Source organism: Alosa alosa, chromosome 9, assembly GCF_017589495.1.
Source record: "Alosa alosa isolate M-15738 ecotype Scorff River chromosome 9, AALO_Geno_1.1, whole genome shotgun sequence".
Lineage (NCBI taxonomy): Eukaryota > Metazoa > Chordata > Actinopteri > Clupeiformes > Clupeidae > Alosa > Alosa alosa.
The window spans coordinates 23,947,136-23,963,843 of record NC_063197.1 but is presented as its reverse complement, the minus strand read 5'-3'; the positions used below and the strand labels follow the sequence as shown (position 1 = coordinate 23,963,843).

At 43.1% G+C, this 16,708-nt stretch overlaps 1 protein-coding gene across 13 annotated transcripts in view; it reads left to right on the top strand.

Annotated features, from left to right (window-relative positions):
- Positions 1-16,708, top strand: part of eps15l1a (epidermal growth factor receptor pathway substrate 15-like 1a) — a 45,256-nt gene that overhangs the window by 10,969 nt on the left and 17,579 nt on the right. For 9 of the 13 annotated variants that reach the window (XM_048252199.1, XM_048252190.1, XM_048252194.1 and 6 more), the window contains exons 13-21: positions 456-541; positions 3,739-3,811; positions 4,420-4,581; positions 4,997-5,194; positions 7,479-7,643; positions 9,189-9,294; positions 9,699-9,749; positions 10,247-10,383; positions 10,666-10,729. In XM_048252199.1, coding sequence (XP_048108156.1) covers positions 456-541; positions 3,739-3,811; positions 4,420-4,581; positions 4,997-5,194; positions 7,479-7,643; positions 9,189-9,294; positions 9,699-9,749; positions 10,247-10,383; positions 10,666-10,729 — 1,042 coding nt within the window. The remainder of the gene's footprint in view (positions 1-455; positions 542-3,738; positions 3,812-4,419; positions 4,582-4,996; positions 5,195-7,478; positions 7,644-9,188; positions 9,295-9,698; positions 9,750-10,246; positions 10,384-10,665; positions 10,730-16,708) is intronic. The other 4 variants (XM_048252201.1, XM_048252189.1, XM_048252196.1 and 1 more) reach the window with 2 other exon arrangements.

The window sequence follows — 16,708 nt, the reverse complement described above, 5'->3', positions numbered from 1 at the left end:
CAGGCAATAATGTTCAAGTTATGGGTATGTAAATGACAACTGAAAACAAACCAACCAACCAACAAATGCTTTTTGTGGCTCATTAGCTGAGGCCCCCTTGTTGTTTTTTTTCTGAAAAGCATTTGTGCCAAAAGCCAGAGTGGGCACTCTGTGACCCTTGGCTGTGTGCTCTCCTGCCCTCCCGGTGTATGGTGTAGTGGGGGATGAAGACTGCAGCCCTGTGTGCACTGTGTGCATCTCCCTCCTCCTGTGTGCTGCTGGCACCCGTGTGTGTTACCCCCACCCACCCCTTCTCTATTTTTTGTCTATTTTTTCTCTCTCCTTTTTTGGGTGGTGTATGTCCTGGGTCCTGGTGTTGGGCGGTGCTGCTCCTGTCTCTGGTCTCAGTGTCTTCCTCGTCCTCCTCATCCTCATCCTCATCCTCTTTCTCTTCCTCTTTCTCTTCCCATTCACAGGACAGCTCCAGCTCGGTAGGGTCAGGTGAATTCACAGGCATCAAAGAGCTGGACGATATCAGTCAGGAGATTGCCCAACTACAAAGGTACGTCTTTCACTTTCACACTTTCATTTGTAAACACAGCAGGTTTGGTTTCAGAGTATTATTTAATATACACCACTATTTTGTGGTGATGCCATGTCCTTTTGTAAAATTTCTACCTTGGACACTTGGCAATTTTACCATGTAAGGATATGGTTGTAACAGACTTACTTTATATATATTTTCAGAACATAAATACATTGCACTCACTTACATGAAATTAGTGCATGCATAGCACAATTTTGTTTTTAAGGTTTTTTGTTTATTTTCAAGTTATTGATGACATAAACACATTTCTTTTTTGTCTCTGCTTCATACACACTACTCTTATTTTCACACACTAGAGGGCACTCAAGTTTCAATTGTATAGTTCCCTCTGTTTTCCTGATGTGCAGAGATTGACCAGAAAATACTTTTCCGCCCATGTCACATGCAGTATCAGATGTAAAGACTAGTATATAATATGTATATTCACTTATATTGTTATTTTGATATGAGCATATGAGGTCACCCATTTTCAGAAAACAGAAGCGTATCCATTCTTATGTGTTCAGATGCCTCCTCCTGTTGCTGTCTCTGTGTGTGTTTTTGTTTTGAGTTTGCTTATTTTGGCCCAAAGTGAGTGTGCTCCTTTCAAAACAGTTGCCTTGTAGAGTGCTGGTGATAAAATGCACACCTCCAAGGATAGCTAGGATGCAATTCATGAAAATTGGGCACTTCTGGAAAAGTTTTAGATTTTTGGCAGGGTGTTAGGTATAGGCTTAAGGTTTTCAAAAATCCATGGATACAAGTTGAGTGGCCCCCCTAGTCGCAGTTATCCATAAAATCCAAAATGGCCCCCGCCGAAAAGAGAAAAGGTTATAGCTCAGCTTCCTTTAGTCTTAAATTGTTGTATAAGGTATTTTCTCTACTTTGTTTGATACAAGTAATCCAATTTTTATATGTTCTGCTTATTTTAAGTCCATTTCCATGTAGTATTATTGCCATATTTAGCTCATAAACTGTCAATATCTGAAAAAGTCACATTGAAATACTCAGGTCCCTAGACCCATATTTTTACCTCTAAGGTATGCTTTTCTTTGTTGATTGGACAGGTCACTATCACTATAGTGTCAAAAATCACATGTTGTGGGGGGGGCGCTGTGGCACAACAGGCTACAGCGCTCATACCATATACGGGTCCAAGTGCACACAGGGACCCAGGTTCGAATCCGACCTGCGGTCATGTCCCGGTCCCACCCCATCTCTCTCCTCCACTTCCTGTCTCACTCTTCACTGTCCTATACAAATAAAGGCAATAAGCCCAAAAAATATACTTAAAAAAAGGACCATTGTTGAGGCCTTAAATAAGCACAATTTCAGAACTATGCCACAGTGAAAAGTTATATTAGGCTTTTCACTATGTTAAGGATCAATATTACATTTTAGTCAAATAACACAAAAAAAATACACTGCACTCTTTAAATACTTAAACATCATGTATTATTCAAAGAATTTTGGTTTCACTCTTCATTATTACAGCCTCCCTCACACAATGTGGTACAGCAAAGTCCAGCTCAGTGGCACTTACAGTTGCCCATACAGGCAACCACACAGCCACAGTTGAGGAGGAGTGAGCATCCCTTGCTGGCATCTTCCAGAACTGTCCAATATGGCACCCAGACTTTGGTTCTGTCATTCCATTCCCAACCCCACTCACTGGGGTCTGGAATCTCTGGAGTTTTGGAGAGGGACTAACCTGACTCCGCCAGATGGATTGCTTCATATTTGCTCTGCATATCCATCTGGGAACTTTCCGTTGGAGAACATTTGGAAAAGGGGCGAAAATACTGGTTAGCTGATTGGATAAAGCATCTGTCTATCACCACCTATGTTGGTCGGTCCAAATCAACCAATCAGATAAACGAAGCATTCTTCTAATGCCATCTTTTAACATACAAGTTAGATAAGTAGCTAACGTTAACATTTTTAAACTTACTATTTGTATGTGACATGAACCTCATCAACGACAATCCCCCACCAAGTTTTCATGGTAGGCTACACGTCTGAAGAAAGCATATTCCTTCTCGTTAAGTAACTAAGATTCAGTGCTACCAAACACTAACTTGAATTGGCCGTGGAGGATGTCTGTGTCCTTCATTCCTCCCAGCTACATTGCAGAGACTCCTAGCTTCCCCAGGAATACTAAAATATATTCGGATAAAACTTCAGCTCATCTCATCAGTGGAAGTCGCCATGTTGTTTAGATTGAACGCTAGCTTCTCGTTGCGTAACGCCTAAACCCGCCTAAAAACCAACGCTGATTGGACGTTCGTTGGGCGAACTGCTCCAAATTTTCTTTATCGGAGAGATGCCAGACTGATCTGCGAGTGAAAATCTGAAATTCGCAAGATCAGGATGGTCTCACGAGGCTAGAGTGGGACTGCTTCCAGACAAAAGCTGCAGCGTGCAGGGCACACTTTCCATGCTGGAATAAGGCATGATGGGTCAGGGGGAATTGAATCCAGGGAAGAACAGTTCAAAATTGGATTCCTTGTATCAAACAAAGTAGAGAAAATACATTATACAACAATTTAAGACTAAAGGAAGCTGAGATATAACCTTTTCTCTTTTCGGCGGGGGCCATTTTGGATTTTATGGATAACTGCCACTAGGTGGGCCACCCCAACTTGTATCCATGGATTTTTTAAAACCTTAGGCCTATACCTAACACCCTGCCAAAAATCAAAAACGTATCCAGAAGTGCCCAATCTTCATGATTTTTCACATATTCCTTCCCAGCTAGGAAGAGACAGGGAACAGAAGAGATTTTGGTGGTGGATGAGGTTTTTGTTGGTGGTCTCCTTTTGTTGGTTTTTCTCCTCAAGCCCCCCTCTCTCTCTCCGTCTCCCCCATCTGACCTCTGCGGTCCTCTGTGGCGCTCCTTGATCGTGTGTATTTTATCAATATTTTGTCTTCACCACTTACTCCTCATGCTGCATCAGCACACTTGCTTTTACACACTGGGAGACGCTCAGGTAATCCCTTTACTATGGACGTCACACTTTTCTGTTTGGCTTCTGTTTTCATTCTGTTTCTGTCTCTTCTTTTTGGTTTGGTTTGGTTTGGTTTTGTGTGTGGAGGAGGCAAGAATGGGAGACTATGATTGTGCAAGTGTTGGAAGCAGAATGAATTGCTCTTGCTGCCTTTATTTTTCTCAGAGAGAAGTACACTCTGGAGCAGGAGATCAGGGAGACAGAGGAGGCCATCAGGCATAAGACCACTGAGGTTCAGGTGAGAACACTGCATTCCTTCTACACACAAAACAGGCCTAGACTGTTACCTGAGTTATGTAGTTCTTAGGCGGGGATCACATCAGCCAGCGGCAAGTGGCAGCGGCAAGTGGCAGCGGCAAGCGTAACGCAACGCTCAGACCATAATAAGTTTTATCTCGTTCCTAAGCGACACAAACGGTTTGTCAATTGAATACGCTCGCGTTACGCTTTGAAAGTTGAACCTAGTTCAACGCTCAGCTTGTTCAATGCTAGCGTTACGCTAGCGTTGCCACCGTTCCGCTGCTGAACCATAGAGAAAAATAGGAACCTGCCGCTTGCCGCTGGCCAATATGATCCCCACCTTATAGTAATTGTGATTGATGATTACAGCGATTGTTTATGATTTAGTGATCAGAGACCAGAATTTAGTGATCAGAGACCAGAATTTTGGAGAATGTTGGAACTAGAGTGTTGAAGAATACTTTTAAGTACTTTTGTTTGTATTGATTGAAGTTGCCCATGAGTGTGTTTGCATTACATATGTGTGTGTGTGTGTGTGTGTGTGTGTGTGTGTGTGTGTGTGTGTGTGTGTGTGTGTGTGTGTGTGTGTATGTGTATGTGTCCCAGGAGATGCAGAACGACCTGGACCGCGAGACGTGCAGCCTGCAGGAGCTGGAGGCCCAGAAGCAGGACGCTCAGGACCGTCTGGAGGAGATGGACCAGCAGAAGGCCAAGCTGGAAGACATGCTCAATGACGTGCGACAGAAGTGCCAGGAGGAGTCTCAGATGGTGAGGCTGGCAGCTTGGCGTAATGGCTGCCGTTACCTTAACGTGTCCAACACTGTGATGTTTCTAGTTGGTTTTCAAGCTTTGGATGACTAACAAAAAAACTTTAGGATTGATTTGATTCACTTAGTAATGAAATGATTATGTAGCATGTGCATCTGTGTATTTATGAGCGCATCTAATATCCAGGATGCTAACTTAATATCCCAACTGTGTTATCAATAAAGACCTTAAACGTCAAGAGGCTAATTCTGACCCAGGTCCTATTTTATTGTTAATCTCCACCTCGTTCGCTTCTCCTCTGTGTTCTCCTTTCAATTCTTTCTTTACAACTCTATTCTCTTCCTCTCTCTCATCTCTCTGACATCCGTGCCTCTGCTCTGCTGTGTCTCCATCATCTCCCCCTATGGGGCGGTAGATCTCCTCTCTGCAGACTCAGATCCACTCCCAGGAGTCGGACCTGCAGAGTCAGGAGGAGGAGCTGGACCGGGCCAAAGCGGAGCTGGGCCGTCTGCAGCAGGAGGAGAGCCAGCTGGAGCAGAGCCTCCAGGCCGGCAAGCTGCAGCTGGAGACCATAATCAAGTCCCTCAAGGCCACGCAGGACGAGATCAACCAGGTGAGCTGCACCCAGGAGCAGAACCCTGCCGTGCTTGACCCTAAACGATCGATCTCTGGCGGAAGACTAGCATTCGTGCTGGTTAAGTGTAACAATTGAGATTTGCTTTGCATTATGAATCTCTCATCGACCTGTCCGTTATGAATGGTTGAGGAGAGATCACTATAATTAATTGAATGGTCCCAATAGGGGGCGCCATAACAGCATGCAGTATTATCCCTTCTGATCAAGTTTGGTTAAGTACACTGATGCATGCTTTACTTGGTTATCACTTTTCTGGAAGTGTGTGTTCACACATTGACCGCATAAGCTGACATACCTGCTCCCTCAAACCATTATGGTAAACACAACATATGTGGTGAAAGGCTTTTCATTTTTTTGTGGAAATGCTCATGCAGCTGAAGGCAAAATTAAGTTCTGTTTGTTTGTATTCAAGAGCACAATAAGCACAATGCTCTCTTGTTTAGTATGTTTATTATGCCCTGACCTGGCTGTGGGAAATTCATAATGCTAAATCAGTCAATGGTGAATTAGACAGAACTTATCCTTGTCAGTGATTTTTAATGTGGTTGCCCATTTAATGTGTATTACACATTTAGCCAAATTCCTCTCTTATGCAGTCTTTGTGTACAAAAACTGTACATGAGCTGCACTGTGCAACTGAAGGTGTGCCGGAGTGAAAATATCACCTTTAAGTGATAGATACTGTAGATAGATAGATAGATAGATAGATAGATACTTTATTGATCCCCAAGGGGAAATTCAAGTTCTCAGTAGCATACTGAAATCACACGCAACATGCACTTACAGCAGAAAAAAGTGAAGTGAATACAATTAGTGTGCAATTTTATGCAAATATGAAGCATTTGGATGGTCAGAATTCACATTGAAAAGCTGTAAATCCAGCTGATAAGGTGTCAGTCAGGACCAGAAAATGGGACATGGCCTCTATTACAACCTGCACCTTCATGCATGAGCAATTTGGTAATTTTCTCTGTCATATTGACCTTCACAGATGTTGAAGAGGATGCTATTGCTATTTATTGGAACTGGACACCCACTATTACAGTTTTGAAACATTGTGTTTTTCTTATCTGTCTTTTACTCATCATTATCAGCATGCTGAAGGCAGATAGTGTGTTATTATGAGACTGCATTCGCCTATCAAACTTTCTCACGTTCGAGTGTTCCACACCCTTCCTGTTCCTTGGGTGGGTACCCACTGTCAGTTTCTGAATTAGACCATCAGAAAATGTGCTTCTGCACTGCATGCACGCTTTTTTGCACAAGTGAGAGACGTTTTTTGAACCAAGCAGAACCCAACTCACACATGCACACACGCCCTTTGCAAGATGACTATGCACTCTCTTAAGTGAGATGGAATACCTAGTGGAAGGCTGGCTGTGGCTTCATCATGAAACGGGTCCTCAGCAGACCCACACCTTGGAACTTTCACCTGTTTTCTATGACAGCCGTCTCATATGATTCTAACACAGGAAGACCCGTGAAGTGTGAAGGGGTTTGACAGCCTGTTACCTGTCACACTGTAGTGCTTTCACACAGTCAGTCCTAGTTTCAAGTCATTTGACCCTTTCATACAAAAAAACTCTCTTTAGATTTGAAAGTAAAGAGATCCAGCAATGGTTTGAGGTTGATGTTTGTGGAGCATTGAGCCCTGTAGAACTCTGTTATGATATGGCACACTTGATCATTAAGGTCAAACGGGCAGACGGCTTTGCTGTGAAGTAATTTCATCAGCCTTCACTCACTTGGGGGTAGTGCTGAAAAAGCCTCTTGTATCACCTGAGAAGCCATTCTATTTGATACATTTAAGGAGAGAAGCTGAACTCTTGATGATCTTTTAGAGGTTTTGCTAGTTGTAATAGTAAATTATGAATACATAGATATGACCGTAGTAAACACATATTATGCATTTTCTTTCCAGTCTTTTCTTTATTTTTTTTTAAGTATTTTTCATTTTCGAAAGATGTGTCCTTTTAAATTCAGTGTAGATAATAGGAGTTTGATGTTTGTTTGTTTGTATTTATTTAAAAGGGACAGTGTATAGTAATGAATATGCTCATTAGCAAAAGACATGTATATGCATCATGTTTCATATGTATTCAACAACAACTTTGCGGCATTGCAAAAAACTGTTGCAGTCATGACTTGCGGGTTTCAGGCAGACTTAAGACTCCTGTCTGCTAAGGAAGGTCATTGCTAATTCAACCTGGGCGGCTCCGGATTGATGTAGACTGTGTTATATGCAACTTTTGTTGTTTAGGCTCGCAGCAAGCTCTCCCAGATACAAGACAATCAACAGGAGATGACCAAGAGCATCGAGCAGTACAACAGCACCCTGAACGGCACCCACGGAGGTAGCATGACCAACCTGGCAGACATGAGCGAAGGCTTCCCCGAGAAGGAGAACGGTGGCTTCGGTGCCATGGTAAGTTGAATCTCCTTGTGACCTTGAACAGGGTAGTTCAGGGTTGTGCAGGATGCTACTTGGCCCTGGGGTGACCTCTGTGCTTGCTGCACATTGCATCCGCAGAATAGCGGGTGGAGGAAGGACAAGAGGGCACTGAAAGCGAAGCATAGCAGTGTGATGCCAAGAATAAGCATCACGCCTGTCATCACGCCTGACTTGTTTTCATGTTTATATGCTGTGAACTCACAACTTATTACATGACGTATGCTACCATTGATTCTAATTTCTAAAGCTCAATGTTGGCTCTGTTCTGTATCTTTGTGCAAGTCTTGTGCATTATCTTTTGAGTTTATCTAAACACAACAAAGATTAGGAACGCGGATGTGGAGAGATTGGATTTGGTTGCATATGTTTGCTGACTGTTTTGGACAAGATTCACATGGTTAGAATGAAAATGTCAAAACCAAAAGTTGTGGGTATATGCGTATACTAATGAACTCCAGAAGTTGTGAACACATTGCATGTCATGTCCTGAGCCTCTTGTGAAAATACCATGAAATTCACCTGTGAGGTAAATTGGTCCCAGCTGCTGAGATTGCTGCATAAAGTGAGAAGATTATCAGGATATTTATGTAAAACATTTTCCAGTGCAGGTATTATTTCCTTCATTTAATTTGCTCCATTTTTAAGGGGCTCTTGGTCACCCTTGCAGGCAATTACTATGGGGATTTTGATCTTTCCGTTCTCTTCCTGCCTATCTTGTACAACTAACACATAACGTGCGGTTCATTAGGCTCATTGGGACTGAGGCAGGGTTACTTAATCTGCTTGTGCTTTTATTATTTCAGTCTTTATTACCGGTGCATTTCCAGAGGATTCCACGCTCCAGTCGTTCGTGCACTTGGTTCATTTCACGGCAGAGTTGTGTCATGGCAGGGAGCTGGGATTAGGGTCAGGGTTCTTATTGAAATGAGAGCGCCGCTTTAATGAAACGCAACACGCCACGTTTTCATGGCGAGTAGCGAGGGCTGCCTGGCATGTTGAAGCCACGTTCAGGGCTTGGACTAGGATGGTGTGTGTGTGTTTGGGGGGGGGGTTTAGACACCCGACACCCATAGAGATCGGCGGAGACTGTTTCTTATTGAGCGGCCTTTTCATTTGGACCAGCTGAGTCTAATGGGCCCACTCAGACTGAGAACTGCAAATTGCAGGAGAATGAAAATTGCCTGCACGTTATTAAACTGAAATCTAACCCGAGGGGCTCGCTGGTTGGTGTTCTGATTCAGACGGACATTCCTGCCACAGTTTCCTCAGACTTGCGCCGCTCTACATCAACTGAAGTGGCCCATTATTGGAATAATTTCCCACCAAAATATTTTTGTTTTTGAACGTAGACGTTGTTTGTCAGCTGGAGGTATTTTTGGCAGACTGAATGAACAGTTCGGAATGAAGCTGAAACTGTTTCTGGTAATGCATTCCTGGAAGGCAAATTGTATCAGATGAATGTAAATAAACTGGGTTTTCAGCCCAGACTTAACAAATGGCCTTGCCTCGTTTTTGTAGGAGGACCCTTTCAAGGTGAAGACATCTGTGTTCAATAGCAACCCCCAGGAGATGCACACAGACCCCTTCCACTCAGAGGACCCCTTCAAAACAGATCCTTTCAAAGGTGCTGCGCTCTCCGATCTCTATTCCTCCCTCTCTCTTCCTCTTCCCATTCTGTCTCTCCCTCCGCTAAATTTCCCTTGTGCCTCTTCATCTTTCTCCTTGTATCTGCAAAAATCATAAGAGGCATCCAGGGACGTGACTGTCTGTGTGTTTGTAGACCTCAGCCTTACTGACTGCTGTCCTGTGTGTGTTTGTTTGAGCCCCCCCCCCCTTCCCATACTTGCATGAGTTGACTTGGATTCTATAACCACTTGGCAACAGGCCCCTTCAATACAAAATGTAGAGATATGAATATCTATTTCCCCCAAATGGTTTTGGTTCTCTTGGAATTCGGCTTTCCCTTTGTCCTCTGGCATGGCTACTGATACCTACTCTCCCATGCTTTTTCTGGCCGCCCTCTCATAGGAGACCCTTTCCAGAATGATCCCTTTGCAAAGCAGCCACCCACCACCACAGGTATTTATGCACAATTATTCAGAAATATCTCTTGCTCAGCCCGAGGTGGAATGCAGTTTTCCGCTTCTTCAGCATGAGTGCGCTTTCCTCTGACATGCACTGCAGATGACCTGATGCTGCAAGGTTCAGTAACATTGTCCATCAACTTCCCTCTTTGTAATATTGGAGATTTCGGTTCCCCAAACTGTATAATATGAGTATAAATAACTGATAATCAACATTAGAAAACAAAAAAAAAACACATAAGCAAAGTGGATAATTCCATGTCGAGGTGATGTCATTGATATGTTGAACATGCTATCCCTTTTGAAGTAGAAATACCATGGGCCTTTATGTGAGGTTTGTTGATAAATGGTCACATGAGTCATTTGCATTTGTTTGATCTCTTGTTTAGAATTGTGATATCATTCTCTATGAAAGAGAAATCAAATAAAACACTAAAATCTAAAAAAAAAAAAAAACAACTAAAAACTAAAATGTCATCTCTTTCCACTTAGATCCTTTTGGAGGAGACCCTTTCAAAGAGAGTGATCCCTTCAAGACTACATCGGAGGACTTCTTTAAGAAGCCAGCTAAGGTGGATCCTTTTGGTGCCTCTGATCCTTTCAGCAAAAGTGCCACGCTTCCAACAAAGGTACTAATGAACTTTGTACTCTGTGCCCCTTGTTGTGGTGCAGTATTGCAGTTGTTGACATGTTTGTGATTGCTGAACTGTATAGACCCTTTCATCAATAAAAACAAAAACAATGCTTGAACGTTCTATTTGGGCCCCAATCTACTTCCTCTGCATTAAGATAACATATGGAATGTTAAAAAGGAAGTCTTGTGGGGCCAACTATGATGCTGATAATGGAACTCTCTTGAAAGGGTCCATATTTCTGTGTTATGACCGTTTGACTGTGTTTGCCTTTGTCAGCAGGCATGCCACTTCACAAGCAATGACCCCTTCACCTCTACCAGTCCCAAATTAAAAGGCCCAGGTACAGTTTTGTTTGCTTTCACACTGGGCATGTTCAGTGGTTGCTCAGCATATAATTGTATCCTGGTCTGCCTCAAGGAAGTTTTCATGGTTCTCATTCAGTGTCAGTCAAGCTTGTCAAATTAATGGTAGTGCCCATTTTCACTTACTCTGTGCCCTGTTTCACTTGCTCTGTGGACCACTCCTGTGATGGATACCACTAATTACAGTGTAGATTATCTGAAATAAAAGGTTATGTTAAAAAATGTTAGTGTATAAGAGGAAATTCTCTTTTAATTGTGAGTTGTCTGCATGCCTCAGGAGTGCCTCTCCTTTGAAGGAAATCAGTAGGCATGCAATTTTGACAGTTGATCATTTCCTGTTCTTACCTTTCAAACTTTCAAACCAAGCTATTATTGCCAGAGGCATTAGTTTTCTATTGTATTAGAGATTAGACCCAAAAGGCTGCATTACATAGCACCGCTTTCAGATCACAGATGACGTGTTCTTCTGGCTTCTGCATGTGGTGCTGCTACTTTCAGTTAAGCTGCTGCTAACAACTGCCACCCACACTTGTCAGTTTTCTTTCATCTTCAGTATGATTGATGAACCAGTAGTAATGTGATTGTTCTGTATTCAGTATAATTGGTGCTGTAATTGTAAAACTGGTGTAGTTAATGATAAAGAAGATGACCAGATATCGCAGAAATTAGATTAGATTAGATTCAACTTTATTGTCATTGTGCAGAGTACAATACAAAGACAACAAAATGCAGTTTTGCGTCTAACCAGAAGTGCAAAAAAATCAGAAAAGTGCAATGTGATATACAACGTATAGGCAGGTGGTGCATAGACAGGACAATAAATATAGTGCAGTGTAGACAGTAGTATACAGTTGATTTACAGAAGGTGGTTTAGAGTAGTATAAATTAAATATAAATATGTGCAGTGTATTGGCAGTTACCTTAAGAGCAGAATAAATATGCCCCATGTAATATGAACAATGTATGAACAACATGTACAGATATGTGCAATGTAGTAGCAGTAACGTTATAATAGTAGTAATAATAATATAGATATATGCAGTGTATTAACAGAATATAAAATAAGAAAACAGAAAAATGTGGATATTCAGTATGAAAAATAAAGACAGGTATGTACAGAATGTACAGCTATGTGCAGTGTGGTAACAGTACCAATGTAGTGCAGAAACAGTAACATTATAAGAGTAGTAAGAATAAGTGTATGTGCAGGATGAATAGTATGAAGAGTAGTAGAAAATGGCTATATGTAAGTGTACATAAATAGATAGAACACTATGGATGGGATAGGGTAGTGCAAATGTCCCGGGGGGGGGGGGCCGCCTCCTTGTTGTCCCTGTCAAGGTTGGCAAGTCATGGACACCTTAACAGGCACAGGCAAGGAGGCATCGGGCAGGAGTTGGTGGGGGGCTTAGATGGTTGGTTGACACCAGGGTGCAGAGCTAGAGTTCAGTAGGTGACAGCCGCAGGAAAGAAGCTTCCTCTGAACCTGCTGGTTCGGGTGCGGAGGGACCTGCAATGCCTCCCCGAGGGGAGTGGGGTGAACAGTCTGTGGTTGGGGTGAACAGTCTTTGATGATGCTGCGCGCCTTACGCAAGCATCGCTTGCCCTGGTTGGCCTCGATGGAGGGGAGTGAGGAATCGATGATGCTTTGGGCAGTTTTCACCACCCTCTGCAGTGCTTTTTGGTCAAAGGCAGAGCAGTTGGTGAGGATGCTCTCGATGGTGCAGCGGTAGAAGTTCACCAGGATCTGAGGAGACAGGTGGACTTTCTTTAGTCTCTTCAGAAAGAAGAGATGCTGGTGAGCCTTCTTGATCAGGGAAGAGGTGATAATGGTCCAAGATGTGTACACCCAGAAACTTGAAGCTGGTGACATGCTCCACTTCAGTCCCGTTGATGAGAATGGGTGTGTTCAGGAAGTCTAGCTTTAGACTTCCTGAAGTCCACAATGAGCTCTTTGGTCTTCTTGGTGTTGAGAGCCAGGTTGTTGTCAATGCACCACAATGTTAGGTGCTGGGCCTCCTCCCTGTAGGCCGTCTCATCGTTGTTGCTGATGAGACCAATCACCGTAGTGTCATCTGCAAACTTGACAAAGGTGTTAGAGCCATGTACAGGTGTGCAGTCGTGGGTGAAGAGGGAGTAAAGGAGAGGGCTCAGCACACATCCCTGTGGTACACTGGTGTTCATGGTGATGGTTGAGGAGGTGTAATTATATAACCTAACAGACTGAGGTCTGTTGGTTAGGAAGTCCAGAATCCAGTTACAGAGAGAGGCATTGATGCCCAGTTCACTGAGTTTGGTAACCAGTTTGGAGGGGATGATGGTATTGAATGCTGAACTAAAGTCAATGAACAGCATTCTCACATAGGTGTTGCTATTGTCAAGGTGGGAGAGGGCACAGTGAAGTGCCGTAAAGATGGCATCCTCTGTGCTCCTGTTCTGACAGTAGGCGAATTGGAAGGGGTCCAGTGAGAGTGGTAAGCAGGTCTTGAGATGGACCAGGACCAGCCTCTCGAAGCACTTCATGATGATGGGGGTGAGTGCAACTGGACGGAAGTCATTAAGGCTTTTTGCAATGGAGTGTTTTGGCACCGGCACGATGGAGGTGGTTTTAAAGCACATGGGGACAGCTGCCTGGGCTAGTGACAGATTAAATATGTCAGTCCAAACCTCAGCCAGCTGCACAGCACAGGCCCTGAGTCCGAGTCCGGGAATACCATCAGGACCATCAACCTTACATGCATTAGTCCTGCTCAGTGCCGCACACACGTCGGTGGTGGAGAGTGTGAGTGGCTGGTGATCTGCAGAGACCACAGCCTTGATGGCCACCTCATTGTTGTCCCTATCAAAGCGGCCATAGAAGTGGTTCAGCTCATCAGGCAGGGAGGTGTCGACAGGGGAGTAAGTAGTTTTGTAATCTGTGATGGCCTGGATGAATGAACGTTATGACTGATGAAATAAATTACTGTCATGTTGTTTTAATAAACCATTGTTGGCATACATTTAACAAGTCAGCATTATAGCACATCAATTCAGAATTAAGTCTTTTCTGTAGGCTATACTGTATCATCGGTCCACCCTAAGCTAGGCCTACTGGATAAATTAACAGAATATCAAACAGTTTTCAGTAGCTTAGCACTGTTGCAGATATCACATAGCTATCCCTTCAATTTTTGTACATTTTCGCACATTCCAACATAAGGAAGCAGTATGGGAAGGCAGCTTCAAATGAGCGCTGTTCCTCAGCACCAGCCATCTTTTATATTTACAAAAACTGCTTCAATCTATCATCATCGTCTAAATCCCGCCTCAACGGTTGTGATTGGTGCTTGGATTTTGGAACATTGGAAATGGGCTTGAATTGACCTGCAGAGCAAATCCCAAATTTGCCGGAAGTTCGTCTGTGTTTTCCCAGGCTATACCGCAAGCCTGAAATTCACTGACGATATTGCTGAATGCCAATGGGAATAGTATTTTGAAAAGGTGTCAAATATTTTTTGACGTTAATTGACTAAACTGTAATGGTGCGCCACTTACAGTATATGAAACATGGTCCACACACAAAAAAGCCTACTGTTGATTACTGTTAAAGACTACATTCAGTACACATCTGTATTAAACGTCCTGTTAACAATTCAGGACACAAATATGTGTTTACAGTCCTATTTGCCACAGTTGAAGTACTTTTGTATGGTGAAGGAAGGTGTGGTTGCAGTGATCACTGTCGGATAGTTCTTGACTGTGATTATGAATATCGTAGAAAGAAATGCTACGGAAATTAATTTAAAATTCACTCTACACTGGGGGCGCTTTGGCACAACAGGTTACAGCACCCGTACCACATTCGTTTCACATGCCCATGGGGACCTGGGGTTCGAGTCCCGGGGGTCATTTCCCATACAGGAGGCATACATATATCAACCCCTATGTTAAATTCCCATAGAGGCAGGCAGATTTTTATTTTTTAAGGCCAGTTATTTCATGGATCCAGGATACTATGCATCCTGATAAAGTTCCCTTGGTATTTGGAATTAAAAAAGCCTCACATCATCACATACCCTTCACCATACCTAGGTATGGTGTGATGTGATGATACCATACCTGGTTTTATTTCAGTAAGCCTATTAGCTGGTTTGATTTGCTTAAACCTAGCACTACAAACCATCCTCAGGGAGGAAGAGGCCGAAAAACCTGACATGGAAGTAGGGTATTTCAAGAGAGAAAGAGCAGTATATGGCGGCTGTACATGATGTGTACTTGTTTGCTCATAAGAAGGTATTGGGGGCAGCCGTGGCCTACTGGTTAGCACTTCGGACCTGTAACCGGAGGGTTGCCGGTTTGAACCCCGACCAGTAGGAACGCTCAGCCGTGGCCTACTGGTTAGCACTTCGGACCTGTAACCGGAGGGTTGCCGGTTCGAACCCCGACCAGTAGGCTGAAGTGCCCTTGAGCAAGGCACCTAACCCCTCACTGCTCCCCGAGCGCCGCTGTTGATGCAGGCAGCTCACTGTGCCGGGATTAGTGTGTGCTTCACCTCATTGTGTGTACACTGTGTGCTGTGTGTGTTTCACTAATTCACGGATTGGGATAAATGCAAAGACCAAATTCACAGGATCAAAAGAGTATATATACTTATACTTAGTAAAGAAGTATATCATCAAACATGCAGAAAAATGATAATGACCATGAGAATGATGGCCCCCAAGAGGTCTCATTCCAACAAATCCGGCCCACCGCCTAATATGAGTTTGACTCCCCTGTAACTACAGCATATCCTGTCCAGTGTTGAAGTATTTACTTGCAGATGTGCAATCCATGGTCAGCTTCATGGTCAACATCTCAGATCAGTACAAAGATAAGAGTGGGAAGATAAATACACGTGGGCTCGCCTGTGTTGGTGTTCTTAAAATGGAAATGAAATGGCAAGACCTAGACACCAATCTATTTTTTTCAGGAAATTACTCTCACTGCTGAAAGTTACCCATGTCACATTCCAGTGGCAGTCTATAAGCCGATAAGTGGCTAAAATGAGAAAAATGAGAACTTCTTTCCAAAAATCTCATCCCTTTCAGACAGTATAGTAATTTCCGGTGTATTAGCCGCATTGTGTGTAAAGTGCAGGGCAGTGTTGATGCTAAAAAAAAACAAACATGTATTAACCGCACCCGTGTATTAACCGCAATGCCTAATAGCCCAAATGAATCAAAATCAGATCTGATGTGTGCTTTAATCATAAAGAAGAATGAAGAACTCAGTCCATTCAGACAGTAATATAACTTCTCACTGTATTAAAGGAGTGTCATATCTTGTGTTTGTCATTAGTTAACATAGCGGACTTGTCAAAAAATGCTTTGTAAGTCAAGGTTTCCTTCAGTGCAATATTGGTAAAGTGGTATATCTCACCTGTTGAGGTCCACTTACTGGCTCAATTATTGGGGAAAGCACTTTATAACATTGATAAACCATGAGCAAAGAAACGTTGGTGGCACAGAGTCTAGGTTAAAGATGCAAAGCTAAATCTAAGATTTACACAGTGGTGTCCTTGTTTGTAAAACCTTTCAAAAGTTGCGTTATATTAGGTTCACCAGAGGTGCGTTCAAATTTGGCAAACAGTGGCGCACGTTCGTGGTAAACATGTTTTCTTTGAACAGTTAAATATGAACGATTTGGTGTTAACGGTAATTGCATTGTTGCCTTTGTCAAACTCATGTCCAGTTCCACTGTATGTTCGCGGAGAACTACCTTCTCAGACTGTCTGCGATTGTTCGCAAACGGTCGCCGAAAACTCAAGGCAAACGGGAAACTGTTTGGAAACATTCGCAAACTTTCGCCTATGTTTACGAATTTGAATGCACCTCAGCTATCTAGGGACCCATCTTGCAGTGGGGTATAGTCTGCAAGTCTATTCTTTGTCCAGTAATCAACAGAAGACATGGCAACATTGAAGAGGTAGAATTCTA